The 16,209-nt window shown below is 45.2% G+C and overlaps 1 protein-coding gene across 3 annotated transcripts in view; it reads right to left on the bottom strand.

Annotated features, from left to right (window-relative positions):
• The window catches only part of DIP2A (disco interacting protein 2 homolog A), a 206,368-nt gene that overhangs the window by 52,833 nt on the left and 137,326 nt on the right, over positions 1 to 16,209 (bottom strand). For all 3 annotated transcript variants that reach the window (XM_054043479.1, XM_054043478.1, XM_054043480.1), the window contains 5 exons: positions 15,594 to 15,658; positions 13,981 to 14,074; positions 8,094 to 8,213; positions 6,554 to 6,668; positions 1,910 to 2,049 (listed from right to left, as the gene is read on the bottom strand). In XM_054043479.1, the coding sequence (XP_053899454.1) occupies positions 1,910 to 2,049; positions 6,554 to 6,668; positions 8,094 to 8,213; positions 13,981 to 14,074; positions 15,594 to 15,658 (534 nt within the window). The remainder of the gene's footprint in view (positions 1 to 1,909; positions 2,050 to 6,553; positions 6,669 to 8,093; positions 8,214 to 13,980; positions 14,075 to 15,593; positions 15,659 to 16,209) is intronic.

The raw sequence follows: 16,209 nt of genomic DNA on the forward strand, positions 1-16,209 counted from the left end.
CTGTGCCACCCCAACAATGGACACAATGCCGCCCCTTAGCATGTGCCGCCCCAGATGCCTGGAGCCGGCCCTGTGAACAACTACAAAATAGGGAATAACTGGCTAGGTGGTCGTACTGCTGAACAGGATCTGGGGGGTGATCGTGGATCATAAATTGAATGAGTCAACATGGTGCAGTTGCGAAAAAGGCTAATATTCTGGGTTGTGTTAAAAGGAATGTTGTATGTAAGATAAAAGGCAATTGTCCTGCTTTCCTTGGCACTAGTGAGGCCTCAGGTGGAGTACGGTGTCCAGTTCGGGGTGCCAAACTTGAACAAAGATGTTAACAAATTGGAGAAAGTCCAGAGTACAGCAACAAAAATGATCAAATGTTTAGAAAACTTGACCTATGAGAAAAGGTTAAAAACTGGTCATATTCAGTCTTGAGAAAAGAAGACTGAGGGAGGATGATAAGCATCTTCAAATACATTGAGGCCTGTTATAAAGGGGACAGGGATCAATTGTTTTCCATGTCCACTGATGGTAGGACAAGAAGTAATCAGCTTAATGTGCACAAAGGGAGATTTAGGTTAGATATTAGGAAAAAACTTTCTAACAATAAGGTTAGTTAAAAACTGGAATAGGCTTCCAAGGAAGGTTCTGGAATCCCCATCACTGGAAATGTATAAGGTTACACAAACACCTGTCAGGGATGGTCTAGGTTTACTTGGTCCTGTTGCAGTGCAGAGGGTGGACTAAATGACTCTGGAGGTACCTTCCAGCCTCACATTTCCATGATTCTAGAGTCTGGATCTGTCAAACTTAGTAGGCTATCTACTTTCTTTCTCTTCTGAAACAGATTTTTCCTTTGGATTCTGCAGATATTCACACCTGCACCTATATTTAACTAGATCAGGCAAGGCAGAACTCAGTACTGTGAGGAACTCAAAGATCATATTGCTCAAATATCCACTTATTTTCCCTTTTATTCAGGAACACTGTCAAAGACAAAGTATCAGAGCGCTCATTTTTAAAGACAATTTTAAAAAAACCTATACTACTTTGAGAATCAAATGTCTCAGTCCTCAGAAGGACAAGAGCTTGGGAGAGGTTTAAAACAACCTGTTAAACGGTTTACCTGCCACCACGATAGAGAGATTTACCCATTCAGAAAACTGGACTGCAGAGCTCAGCAAATTGTCTCAGCAAATTCCACACTTAGACTACATGTTCCTATCATGATACTCCAGTCTTCCAAATGATTTGAAGCAAAGTACAGAGCTATTTGCCCTAGACACTGAAGGTTTGTTGGACATGATGAATATCCATGACTGCAGTTTTTAAATATTCCATTTATTAAGCCAGTCAAACTTTTGCTTAAGCGACAAATAATTTTAGCTACTTGCAAATATGCTTTAAACCAACTGCCAAAATAAGGACAGTACAAGAGGAATAATATCATCCTCAATTGGAGGAAGAAAGAACTGGTAGGATAAGACAAAACAGCAGTTAGAATACACGGCATATCTTAATTTTTTTCCTGTATTATATTTTTGTTATGCCATTCAACCATTAAGTAGCTCCACTTAAGAAATACACAGTAGTTTGTTACACCTTAATTCTACCAATAATGTGGTCCAGTGCAAGAATGAACCAAAAGCAACACCTCCTCCCATTCCAAACTAAGATCAGATTAAAATAGTTCCCTCATGTACTCAAATTTTTAATATTTAATAGATACTTTCAGACTGTTCTTCAAATTTGCTTTCAAGAATTAAAGCACACTTGCTAAGGCAGTGGGCTGTACAGGTGTAAAGCCATTTTCATCCAGGATAGAGGTCTACTTATTTGATCAAGCCAAAATACACAGCAACATCAACAGAAATTCAGTGGACTTCTATTAAATATACATGAAGTATAATCATCCTACCTCCAGGCATAACCTGACCAACATCCTGTACAGTGAGTACTGACAATTTTTCTTCTGTATCCACCCTAATCACGCTGTAACTCAAACAATTCATAGACAACACTGCTTTTCCAGGGGGTGGCCCACCCAAATCCGGAGGTCTGAAAAACAAAGTAAAATATCAAACCAGCAAGGACACTGGGAATACCTCAATGGCAACACATTCAACAAAGAAGCTCTGTGCAATTCTGTCAGGGAAGAAAGTGTGTGGTAAGTTTAACCATGGTATCCATATCAGTAAAGAGTCCAACTGCAGCTGGGCTCTAATTGATATTATTTACAGTACTTCATCTACCACAGACCAAAAACCTTTTAGTAGTGTGGTCTAGTGGATACAGCACTTGACCAGGACTCAGGAGACCTGGGCTCGGTTCCTGGTTCTGTCACTGGCTGGGTGACCTGGGGCAAGTTGCTTCACCCCGTGCCTCAGTTTCCCCATCTGTAAAACAGGGATAATTATATTGACCTCTATTTGTAAAGTGCAATGAGATCTACAGATGAAATGCACCATGTAAGATCTAGGTGGTGGTGGTAGTAACATTTTAATACGGAAGGAAGCCCTGTGATCTTTTCTCTCTACTTATCTATCTAGTGTTTGCACCCTGTAATGCGTGTTCCTATTTAAATGCTGGTGTAATTCTTTAGTATGGGTCCTGTCATTGTGGGGAGATGAGGATGTAAAACCATTAGTTCTCTAACCAAATGGGCAATCTCCCACTGGGAAGATAAACTGAAGCCAGTATTGACTTTTGGAGGAATGCATTCAGTTGTGTGCGCGCACTGAGTACAGCTTGCTGGAGACTGTCAACTGCATTTTGTGACAAATTTCAAGATTTTGAAATCTGTTCTTATTCCATCTTGGAACAAACCCAAAACATTTTGAACGTTTTTGCAAAATGGAACAGCATCGAACCATCTGTTTTCCAGATCAAGAAGGTTAAGTTTTCAATTCAGGGGTTTCCCTCACTCACTGGAGATTGAACCCTTAACCTCAGAAACCTTCCCAAGTAAAACTTCATTGAAATAGATACTTTTCAAGAAAACAGTGTATTTTGACAAAAAATTTGTCAAATATGTTCCTATCTGTGACCCTGCTGAATAATCACATCAGTTTTCACTGACTACAAAATTGTTGTTTTCCCTTCCCTGAAAGTGCTCCTCAGAGCCCTTTGGATTCCCCATGGTATTTTTTAGATTGTTAAAACTTTTTTTTTTTTTTTTTTTAATTACTCATGTTAAATAGATGTTAACATTTTGGAGAGAGGAAGCCATTTAGCTAAAGACTCAATACCCTCATTCCTTCAATTAAGGTTATCACAGAGCTCACACTCAACACATCCTTGAGACTGCCTACAAAACCAGGGAAGACCAGACTTGACACTACTGAAATTTCTGAAGCAGATGCAAAAACAGAAAAACCTCAGATCATCTGTATTCATCGTAAAGCTGAGGGAAGGGGCACAAGGCCAATTTGAAAGGTGATCTTTAAAATGAGACACTGAGCAAGCCTCAGGTGAGCCTCTCTAATTTTTGTCTTTTGGGTAACCAGGAGTTGTACTGTGATTGTCTTTCTGCCCCACCCCCAATCTGAACAGAGGAGGTTACTCACCTTGTGCAGAGAGAGGTCTCTCTCTGTGGGTGCTGCATATACACCTCTCAAGCCTTTGACCGGAGATTTTCAGTTAGCAGTGTCTGTTTGGCCTGCACATGTACCCTATGGTTCCTTGTGCTGGGTTCACACATGGGCGGAATAGTGGCAGGTGTCTGTTGTAGCTAGATCTAGTAGTGTCTCGTTAATGGGCAGTGACACCCTGGCGGGTGTTGCTGACCGCAGGATATCCAACAGTTTGTGTTGTGAGTCCTGGACTCCTTCATGTGGAGTCTGAAGAGTGTCAGCTACCCTCTTTATGAGGTCTTGAAATGGCTGAAAATTACCAGCCATGGAAGATGGCAGAGGCAATACAGCTTCACCCAGAAATGAGGATGAAATAGGTGCTTGAGAGGTGGCGTCCTTACCCTCCCTGGCCTCCTGCTCCTCACACATCTCTGCCTGCGGGAATGCTGCGTGGAGGAGAGGGCCGTACAATTCTAGTCTCCAGATAATATGGTATCAGTGGTCTGGCAAATTGTTGTCGATAGGCAGCCCAGGGGTCCCAGTATGGCCATGGGGGCGGGGGTTGGGAGAATACGGGAGAAAGGGTGGAATGCAGGGTTGATTCCACCACTCTTGATAATTATTATGATTTTCCCTATGATTTCAGAGAATGGGTTCCTGAAAGGATATGTTGGAGAAACCAAATCAGAAATAAAGGAGACCAACTGGAAGTCTCTTTCATCCACCTCCATCTTATCCAAAGAATACTCCTGGGGGAATTGTGTGCTACTGCGCATGCACAGAATTTATGTCCCCTGCAGATTTCTTTGCTTCACTGCAGAAAAATGACTTTCTGACAGGGAAGTAAAGAGAAGCTGCAAGAGCAGTCATGCACCACTCAAGTAGCTGCATCCAAACCCCCACCTCACCAAGCCCCACTCCCCCAGCCCCCCCGCTGAGACCCCCACACCCAGACCCCTCCGCTGAGCCCCAACCACTTTCACCTGGAAGCCTCTGCAGAGTCCCATTGCCCCTGCACCTGGAAACGCCCCTCCCCCCAAATGAGCCTTTGTGCATCCAGATCCCGCAACACTTAGACCCCCCACTGAGCTGCCTGCACCCAGATTGTCCCACACAGATTCCTCTCACCCCACACCTGAATCCCCCCACACTGATCCCCTCCCCTTTCTGCCCGGTTGAGCCTGCCTGCCGCAGGGTGTTTCTGGTGTAGGCCCAGGCCTTGTGCTCTGTCAGGGTCTGGTGCAGCCTCACCGCTGAGTCCGTGTCCCCAGGTAGGGGGTGGGAACACTGGGGAAGCTGCAGGGTAATCTCCAACATTCACGCAGCAAGTGGTATGTGCTCCCCACTGCCATGCTGGAGGCTCTGCATTTATTTATTGACACACAAAACTTTCAGAATTTTGCAGAATTTAAAAATATTGTGCTCAGAATTTTTAATTTTTTGGTGCAGAATGCCCTCAGGAGAAAAAAGAGGAGCAAAATGGTAGAGTACTGTGGTACCCGATAGAGGTAGACCAGAGATTGGGGCCTCAGTACAGAGAAACACTCTGTACCCATGGGGAGCAGGGACTCGGTCATCCGTTCTAGAGAAATCCTTAGCATATCTGAACTCCTGTGGTACTGAATAGGGGATCGGTACTGACGCAGTAGCCAATACCACAGTCATCGAAGCCAACAGCCACTGCTGGTGGGTGTACTGAAGTAGACACTGATGGTGTCTGGTGCCATTGCTTGCTTGGTGCCAAGGACACTACATGCTGGGTACTGACAGCTGGCTGAATGCATAGGTACTGATGGCTGGGTTGAACTCGATGGTGCCAGTCCCAAATGTCTATACTTGCCCTCTTTGCTGCTAGAAGGTACTTCGGTCCTGTCAGAGCCACGTGTCTCATTCATGTTCTGGGACTTTACAGCCCCGCTGGTACCAGAGGAGGAGTCCTTTGACTCAATGGTATTGAGTCGAGAAGTTGAGGCTTTGGAGACTGTAGATCTCGCCAAGGTCCTAGTCTTTTTTGAAGATGGCACCTTAAGGTGACACTCCGTGCTCCTCTTTTTGGAAGCCTTCCCTGAGACATCCAAAGTTACCCTATCTTAGGGGAAGCCTCTGTCAACTTAGCCCTGGATCTGTCCAGAGACAGATGTACCGGGGGGAGTGTCCTGACTTGGCTCAGAAGTTGGTCTGTGATTAGCAGTCTGAGTTTAATCTCCACTTTTCTTTGCCCTGGACTTGAGGGCTAGGCAAAAGTTGCACTTCTGGGAAATGTGGGACTCCCCCAAGTAATGGGCACACTCAGAGTGGCCATTGTTTACAGGGATAGCCTCTTGGCAGGAGAGGCAACATTTGAAACCTGGCGAGCCAAGGAAAAGAATAAGTCTCCCCAAGGGGAAAGAGGAATCAAACAATCCTCTCACTACTTATCTAACTAGAACAACTAACTACAGAAACGATTTAAACCACTGTTGAAATACTAGGAAAGCTGAGGCGTGCTCAAGGCAGACACGCTAGTGTTCCATCTCAAACTGTGGCGGTTGAGAAAGAACAGAGTGGTTTGCACTACAGCCCCATAAGGCCTCGGTATCTGGCACCAGGAGGCCCAGGGCACATGTGCGGGCTGAACAGACACTGCTAACTGACAAATCTCTGAGCAAGGGCATAAGCACTTGAAGTGGAGTTCCCACGGGGACACTACTTGAAGGGGGGAGGGATAGCTCAGTGGTTTGAGCATTGGCCTGCTAAACCCAGGGTTGTGAGTTCAATCCTTGAGGGGGCCACTTAGGGATCTGGGGCAAAATCAGTACTTGGTCCTGCTAGTGAAGGCAGGGGGCTGGACTCGATGACCTTTCAAGGTCCCTTCCAGTTCTAGGAGATGGGATATCTCCATTAATTTATTTATTTATTTTATTTATTTATTAATTAATTTATTTATTTAAGAGCACACATTTTTAACCTAGGCAAAATGTATTTAGTTAAATTCTCACTAAATATAATACCTGCGAATAGCAACAGTTAATGCCTCTGAAGAACTGGCACAGGGACAGATAACTTCTGGTCTCAAACCTCTGGACTGAAATACGTTGAGGAATGCATCACAGGAAGATATTGACCCTAAATACAATAAATCACAAAATGTGAAAAGCATGCATGATTTTTGCAAGGAGAGGTAATACTGAAAAAAATTCATTTTGCCCTAATAGAATTTCCATATTTATTTTTACCTGTAGAATATTCAAGTGTCCTCACACCACATTTAATCAAGTCATACTTTTGACAGATTATTCTTTAGAGAACAGCCCATTAGCATTTAGGCAACAGAGCTGCACAAAATCCTAACATAATCAGGCCCAGATATTCACAGGTAGGTAGTTATTGATGCACTCAGCAGTTCAATGCCTAACCAATTTAAGAGTCTACATCCCATTTTCAAAAGGCCTTTCGGCACTTAGGACCCTAAACCCTATTGACTGTTGACCGAATTTTGGCTCCTAAGTGCCTAAAGCCCTTTTGAAAATGAGAATTAGACTCCTAAATCAGTTAGATATTGCATTGCTGAGTGCAACCATTCAATTCCTTTAAAATATGGTCCTTAATGATTAACAACTAATTCACAAAGTGAAATCATAGTGGAGAAACTCTCCCTGCAAAGGCAAAGTTAAAAATCATGGAATTCTGCAGGGGATCTAGTAAAGGTATAAATGATCAGTCATTAAAATTCTGAAAATTGCCTCTTATAAAGTTTCCTGCAGATATCATGGGACCAGGATGCATACACATCTTCTAAAAATCATTACATGATTTTGAAAAGCTCCATTTGTGTGCAGAACTCTATATGTCAGACCCATGTGAAAAAATGACACATGGGCCCTGAGTTTTTTTATTTTAAATTCCATTTTATTGTAGCAGGGAAAATTTTCCAGCTAGCACACTTCAAAGTTAATGTTACATTTCTAAGATGGTTCAAGTCATTCTGTATTGCTCTTGGGCCTTATACTACCATCATGCTTCAATCACTGAGAAACGCACTACTGAGTTGTGTGTGATTGTTTAAGTATTAATGGATGGTAAAAACAGTATTGTAGAAAGTTCTGTGGGTACAATTTTCAACATTTTATTACAGAATAAATGGCCTAATGCTCTAAGCATCAGGTCTGAAATATCTAAACTCTCTGGAACCACACATTTAATCCTCACAAGATCAGTTCGGCCTTTCCTCCTTCCCCGGTAAATAAATTGACTTCCATCTCATTTCTGTGAGATCTTTCAGCTATTTCATTTCTGGCGGCTCTCTGTAGATGTTAGAGATCTCTTGGAACTCTTTATGAGAGCCGAGTTTTTCCCTAATGTCCTTGGTGAAGAACTGTCCCACCCTACTCAGTTTTGCTGTCGATCAGCTGTTCTCCTGGCCGCTGAGCTCACACACTGAGGTTTGCTCACTGTCCGTGCGGCAGGCACTGTAAATAACTTGCAATATGCTTCCAGACACCTGGGGTTGAAAGACGCTATAGAAATATAAATTATTATCCCCATACTTACATGGATTAGCTCCATCTGCCACTATCAGCATTCGTAAAGAGCTGAGGTTGACATCTCTTTGATCCCGCTGAGCCAAAAGCGACCAGTGCATATCACGTGATTTTACTACTGCTACACGGGCTGAAAGTAAAAAAATATATATATTAAACCAAAGTAATTATTTTAAATAGTCACGTGTGTGGGGAACACACTGGACATATCACATATCCTGTTAGGAGGGAGCTAAGCCTTGCCCATCATGCATCCAGTAATACTTCTATAAAAAAATTATTTGCCATGTAACTAAACTGTGAAAAAGTGAAGTTGGTTGAACTGCCAACAACACTTCCTGATTAGACCATCTTTTGAGGAGCCAGTCGTTGAGGTAGGGAAAAACTGTTATTCCTAGACAACGGAGGTAGGCGGCTACAAACAGCATGATGTTTGAGAGAAACCCATGAGACAGAAGAAAGCCAAAGGGTAGAATCCTGTACTGGTAGGGATCATGCTCAAGTGGCAAAATGAAGAATTTTTTTGTGAGAGGGATGAATTGCTACCTGGAATTATGCATCTTTGAGGATGAGAATCACCAACCAGTCCCCAGACTCCAGGGAGGAAATTATAGCTGCTAGGGACTTCATTCTGAATTCCAGATGTCTGACTTACTTGTTCAATTGTCTGAGATTTAGTATTGGCCTCCAACCTTCGTTTTTCTTGGGTATCATAAAATACCTTGAATAGTGTTGAAGTAGAACTGGTTCTATGGCCTCTAGACTTAGGAGTGATGTGATCTCCTGTCTCAGCAACTGATCATGAGAGGGGTCTCTAAAGAGGGATGGGGAAGGGGAGGCCGATTGGAGGCAAACTGGATCATATAACCAGAAGTAATGGCCTCCCACATGTGTTGGTATAGAGAGAGAGTCCAAACTGAGAAAAGGGATGGAATAGTGAAGTTAAGAAATCCTGACTATTTGGTCATTCAGACTCTTGACCAAACCACCAAAACTGGCATTTGGAAGATGTTGATGGTGGAGATGAAGCAGCTGAGGTAATGGTTTTCTTTTTAGATGGTTCAGATAGTCTATGAAAGGTAGAAAATTGAGCAGGATGGTATCTTTGTACTGACTGAGACCTCCGAGTTTCCTTTTATTTACAGGCATGTATATCCCCAAGGATCTAAGTATAGCCCTAGAGACCTTTAGACCTAAGTAAATCATCTGTGGAGTCCACAAAGAGCTCATGGCTATTCGATTGTACCTCCCACGGGAAACCAGACAACTGACCCCGGAAGCTCATCTGGTCACTACTGCGGTGTCGGCCACATGACGCGAAGCCTGCAAAGACATCTTTGCCAAGAGCAGACCCCCCTTTCTTCTGGCACTAAACTGATCTTGGTGTTCCAGTGGTAAATGGTCAATACAAGCACTGAACTTCTAAATTCAGGTGATCATATTTTAATATCAGAACCTGGTGAGTCACAATCCTGAACTGTAATGTTGCCGAAGAGTTGCTTTTATGACCAAAATGCTACTGGGCCTGGCCTACACTGCTGTTTAAGTCGATGCAAGTTATGTTGCTCAGGGTTGTGGAAAAAAAAAAGAATCACTCCCCGAGCGACAGCTTACATCAAACCAACGCGGTGCCTACACTGCGCTATGTTGGTGGGAGATGCTCTCCCGCTAACTTACCTTCCGCCGCTCGGGAGGGTGAAGTACTGAAGTTGATGGGAGAGCGCTCTGCCATCGACTTATTGCATCTTCACCAGACCCACTAAATAGACACTGCTGCATCAATTGCAGCGGCACCGATTTACTGTGCCAGGATAGACAAGTCCCTGGGTCCTTGTAATTTGCGGTAGCTTTAGGAATATATAGTCTCCCATTTTCATTAACTGCATCCACAGAATTTGGGGTCAGCGGTGGAAAACAAACTCAGAATCCCTTTCTGGATGTAGTATTTTTAACTGCATGCTTGCTAGTAGAACGCGCCATTACTGGAGTTTGCCAGATGATGCTAGCTGGCCCAAGGATAGGTTCATTAATTGGCAATGCCACCCGTGCTGAAGTAGAAATATACACGTCCAGGAGCTTGTGGTGGACTTCTGGACTTCTTCCAGTGGAATCTGAAGCACGTCTGAGACCCACTTCATCAGGTCTTGGAACTGCAGAAAGTCAACAGGTAATGATGGCATTACTGCCTCATCAGGAGATGAAGAAGCGATATTTGTAAGGGGGGGGTGGTGGTTACGTCCTTGTCGATCCTCGCCTTGTGCGCCTCAAAGGTCTTCTTTGCTGATTCAGAAAGCAGGGGAGGGATGGAAGGTACCAGAGAATAAGATCTCCTATATTCCTTATAAGACTGAATTGAGGCCCCTCAAAAATGCTGGCAGTATGTTGCCCATGAGCACCAATAAGGCCAATGAGGAAGACAATAAGACCTGGGGGAAGGTAACCATCATTGGTCGTCCCAAGTATTAGCAGTTAGAGGTCATGCATCCTGCCTTCCTTGCATCTGCAGAGGAGAATAACAGTATACTGGAGCCTTGAACTGAAAGCTCCAAGCGTGAGTCGGAATGCTCTTCCACATATTGTACAGGAGGTGACAACCCTACTTCCTGAATGGTAAAAGTCAGGAAGTGGTGGGTCTCAATACAACATACATGGTTGGTGACACAGCAGATCTCAGTACTGACAGATGTGCAGAAGTTACAATGAGGGCAGACTCAGGCTCAGTTAGTGCTGTGATGTCTTCAGGTACCAGAACTCCTGCAGTACCAGGAGCACAATAGAACTTGGTAAAGGAACCTAGGTTGTTCCCGATGTCACTGTCCTAGGGCACCTCAAATTCCAGTGAGACTGCTCTCTTATTATCATGAGCTATGATGGTACCCATAATAGTTGTTTCTGGCACTGTGCCCTTTACCAATGAGGCACGGAATTCAGATGAAGTCTCAGAGTGTGCGTCAGGCTACCTGAAGTACTTGGAACCCCACTAGCACTCCTCTTGGGGCCTGAGGTCTCGGTGACCAAAATTTTCTCCATTGTGCTCCTCTTATCCCCTTCTCCTTCGACTTTGAGTGGGAAGCCCTCGGCACCCACGGAGCAGTTACACATACATCACTCACGGAGAGTGCTGGAGACTGGGGTCTTGACGCTGCCTTCACCTTGGAAGCTCTAGGTGACCATGATCTAAATATAGATGGGGCACTGTTCAGGGGGGTTCTCCAGGTCCGAAACCAGTCTGAAAGCTTGCTCCACCATTATGAGTCTATACTTCATTTCCTGTTTTTGTGGGATTTTCCCTTAAAAGGAGTGCAAATCTTGCACTTGCTGGGGATATGCAAATCTCCCAAGCAATGAACACACTGAGAATGCCCATCACTGACAGGAATTGGTTCTCAACAAGAGAGGTAACTTTTAAAGCCCAGCATTCTAGATACAAGAAAAAAAACTGACCCCCTCAATGGGGGGGGGGGGGGGGGGAGAACAACAAAAAGATACAGATATAGATATATTTTTTTTCCTGAAAAAAGAGCACAGAACCAAGAGTTCCAACAATTATAAAATACTAAGAACCTTATGTAGTAGGAAAAGAGCCTGAGACATAAGTCCTTGTATCAGAGGCCTGAGGCCTAAACTAAAGTAACGGTCAAAACTTGCTAATATAAAGCAAAGTTAAGTTGTGAGCAAGAGGTAGACCCTGCTCACAGAATCTGGCAAGGACAAGGCTGACGTAGCAGAAACACACATTTCTAAGTAGTGCTAGACTTAAGTACATATACACAAACACATTCCAGAAGGGTGGTACCAGAACACCTCGATACCAGCACATTCCCCAAAGATAACAGAAACACCCAGACCCATCCGAAAGATAAGGTCAGGATGACAGCATGATGGATAAAAATGTTTTGACCGAACTATTAGGCACAAGGTAATGGGTGGTGGTTAGCCACATCAGAGGGTGGCACCCAAGTACATCAGAGGGGTGATACGTAATTTGTTTGTATTGGTGTATAAAGATGCATCTCAGAGAATGTGTCTTTGTCCAACTAAGGGGGCAGTGGAAGTCCTGCCACTGACGGAGCTGTGTCCATTGTCATGGGCATACATGTCTTAGTGTACCTGTAACCACTGAGCTGGGGAATTAGCACAATGCTTCGTTGGCAATAAATCTGTCCGGGCACCTTCGCTACTAAACCAAGTCTGGTGGTCTTATTGGGCAGTTTGATCAAACCGGTATCAAGCAGAGTAGCCCAGGAGTCAGTCCTGGGGCCGGTTTTGTTCAACATCTTTATTAATGATCTGGATGATGGGATGGATTGCACCTTCAGCAAGTTTGCAGATGACATTAAGTTGGGGGGAGAGGTAGATACGCTGGAGAGTAGGGATAGGGTCCAGAGTGACCTAGACAAATTGGAGGATTGGGCCAAAAGAAATCTGATGAGGTTCAACAAGGACAAGTGCAGAGTCCTGCACTTAGGACGGAAGAATCCCATGTACTGCTTCAGGCTGGGACCGACTGGCTAAGCGGCAGTTCTGCAGAAAAGGACCTGGGGATGACAGTGGATGAGAAGCTGGATATGAGTCAGCAGTGTGCCCTTGTTGCCAAGAAGACTAACAGCATATTGGGCTGCATTAGTAGGAGTATTGCCAGCAGATCAAGGGAAGTGATTATTCCCCTCTATTCAGCACTGGTGAGGCCATATCTGAGTATTGTGTCCAGTTTTGGGCCCCCCACTACAGAAAGGATGTGGACAAATTGAAGAGAGTCCAGCGGAAGGCAACGAAAATGATCAGGGGGCTGGAGCACGTAACTTTCGAAGAGAGGCTGAGGGAACTGGGCTTGTTTAGTTTGCAGAAGAGAAGAGTGAGGGGGGATTTGATAGCAGCCTTCAACTGCCTGAAGGGGGGCTCCAAAGAGGATGGAGCTAAGCTGTTCTCAGTGGTGGCAGATGACAGAACAAGGAGCAATGGTCTCAAGTTGCAGTGGGGGAGGTCTAGGTTGGATATTAGGAAACACTATTTCACTAGAAGGGTGGTGAAGCACTGGAACGGGTTACCTAGGGAGGTGGTGGAATCACCATCTTTAGAGGTTATTAAGGCCAGCTTGACAAAGCCCCAGCTGGGATGATTTAGTTTGTGTTGGTCCTGCCTTGAGCAGGGGGTTGGATTGGATGACCTCCTGAGGTCTCTTCCAACCCTAGTCTTCTATAATTGGAGCCTGCTGTATAGGCTCTCTGGCCAGAACTAATGCGGCACGCAGAGAGAAAACACACACGCAGCTGAACATCTGATGACTCCCTATAAACGAACTAAAGAACTAACATTATATAGTATATTCTAACTTTAAAGAGAAAAAGAGGCACTCACTGTCCTCCGTCTCTGGTTGAAAGCTCCTGAAGTGGAGCACGCCCAGGGACATCACTCAAAAAAGAATACTCAGTACCTCCAGGCTGTCTATTTGTAGCAGGTGAATATTCACTATCATTCTGAGTACTATTGAGCTGAAGAAATATGCTCTCTCTCATGGCATTGACACCTCCTCTCCCTTCCACACACGGCCTCCCAAGAGGGAAGAGGCAAAAGAGTGGGCCTGTTCTTCATTCCTCAGTGCATCTGCATCAGCAGAAATACATCAGCACTGAAGAAAAACATAATAGCGGTATCAGTGAGGTCCGTGGCTCAGAAGGCTCAAACATCAGCTGGATGCAGTGACAAAAGGAAATCAGCTGTGATAAGATAGCAGTCGCATCTAATTGTACACTAACAGGTTATTTTGCAGCTCTGAAGTTTTAGGTTTCTCTCATTTTGCTTAGTTGGCCCATTTCAGCAGTAACACACTTCACAGTGTCTGTTTTGGCTCATTAGGGGATGGATGGATGGATCAAGTCAAAGTACTTTCAGATTACCTTTGTATGAGCAGACTTTCTGTATCCAGGAAAGCGGATTAACCTTCATTAATGCATAGGGTATACTGACAACGTGCATTCTGTTCATTACGCTCTGTAAGTGAAATGTTCAAATGTCTCAAAGAGTAAATGAAATACATGGATAAATTTAAAATATCACAGCTGCAGCACATGCTCAGTGCAATCTAACAACATGCAAGCAGGATAAATGCATATATCTAAACAAATAAAATTTCATATGTATATCAGCAAATGTTATTTGAAGCCTTGATATAGTTCATTCATTCATTCGGATATCAAAATAGCCAGAGAAACCCTACCCTCCAACATACTCTTCTTGAAATCCTGTCCTCCCTGGCCTTCTATGACCATCCTCTTCTTGTTCTCCTCCTACCTCTCTAATTGTTCCTTCAGTGTGTCCTTTGAAGGATCTTCCTCAATGCCCCCACTCCAGATTCCACAGGGTTCTGTCCTAGGTCCTCTTCTCTTCTCTCTACACCTTTTCTCTGGCAATCTCATCTGCAAACACAAATTCAACTACCATCTCTATATGGATGGTTCACACATCTACCTCTCAATCCAGATCTGTCTCCTGTCCAAACTAAAATTTCAGACTGTCTTTCTGACATCTCTTTGTGAATTTCTCGCCATCAGCTCAACCTCAACATGGCTAAAACAGAGCTCTTTAATCTTCCTCCCCCAAGGCCCTCCCCACTATTTCCTTTCTTGGTCAACGTGGACAACACCACTATTCTACCTGTCACTCAGGCCCGTAACCTGTGTGCCATCTTTGACCCACACATCTCTCTAGATCCTCACATCTAACCTAGGGCTGTCATGCAGATTATTTCTGCATAATATCTTTAAAATCCATCCACACAGCTAAAACTTTTGTCCAAACTCTCATCATCTTGCATCTCGGTTACTACAACCATCCTTCTCTCTATCCTTGACAAATGCAATCTCGCCTCACTCACATCCATTCAGAATGCTGTTGAGATCGTTTCTCTAGCTTGTCACTTTGACTACGTCATCTCTTTCTTTGCATCCCTTCACTGTCTCCCTCTTCTCTATCATGTCAAACATAAGCTTCTTGTCTGCACTTTCACGGCCCTTCACAACCAATCCCCACCCTATCATCTCACTCAGTATCAACAAGTCAGCTCTCATTCCTACACAGTCCAGGATGTTATATGTTCAAACAGGCACCATCATGCTTTCTCCCATGCTGCCCCTCATGCTTAGGGAAGCTCCCTGTAACTATCCACAAAACTAGCCTATTCACCTTCAAAATGCTCTTCAAAACTCTCCTTTACTGTGAGGGCTACGAAAAAACTGACAGCAGCTAAGCTGCTGGTGTGCGGAGACCACTGACTGTCACGCTCCCCAATATTGTCTCCCTGTCTCCTTGTACTCGCCTGTCTGTGTCTATCCATCTGCTGTCTCTTGCCTGACATTTAGATTGTAAGCTCTTTGGGACAGGAATGGTCTTTTTCTCCTGTTTTTTGTACAACACCTAGCACAACGGGACCCTGATCCATGACTGGGCACCGAGACACTATGATAATACAAATAATACAATTCTTCGTTACTGAATGTACTCAAACACTCACTGTTAAAACTCCGTGCCACAGACCAGCATCCCTTTTGAAATCCAGCACATTTGTTAATGTTTCAGCTGAAAGTGGACGAAGACATGGGTTACATTTGCTGAACACCACAGCTACCAAAACTTTAGAACATTTGAGAAGCATGGTGCATCTCCCAAAGGTAGGGTTACCATATTTAGTGCCTCCGAAAGGAGGACACTCCACGGGGCCCCGGCCCCGCCCCGCCCACGCCCCCCGCCCCAACTCCGCCTCCTCCCCAAAGTCTCCGCCCCTTCCCCTGCTTCCCGTGAACATTTGAGTCGCGGGAAGCCTGAAGCAGGTAAGGGAGGGTGTGGGGGGAGGAGGCGCGGCCCAGGCTGGCCCCCCCGGCGTTTCCTGCCTGGGTCGGCTCGGGCCCTGGGGTGCCGGCCCCGGGCCCGGCCCAACACCCCCAGCCCGCCCAGCACTGCCGGTCCCCGGCCCGGCCCCCCCGGCCGAGCACCCCCGGCACCGCCGGTCCCCAGCCCGGCCCCCGGCCGAGCACCCCCGGCAGCGCCGGTCCCCAGCCCGGCCCCCGGCACCGCACCGCCGGCCCGGCCCCCGGCCTGGCCCGACCCCAGAGCCCCCGGCCCGGCACCGC

The sequence above is a fragment of the Malaclemys terrapin genome, chromosome 11 (assembly GCF_027887155.1).
Source record: "Malaclemys terrapin pileata isolate rMalTer1 chromosome 11, rMalTer1.hap1, whole genome shotgun sequence".
Taxonomy (NCBI): Eukaryota; Metazoa; Chordata; order Testudines; family Emydidae; genus Malaclemys; species Malaclemys terrapin.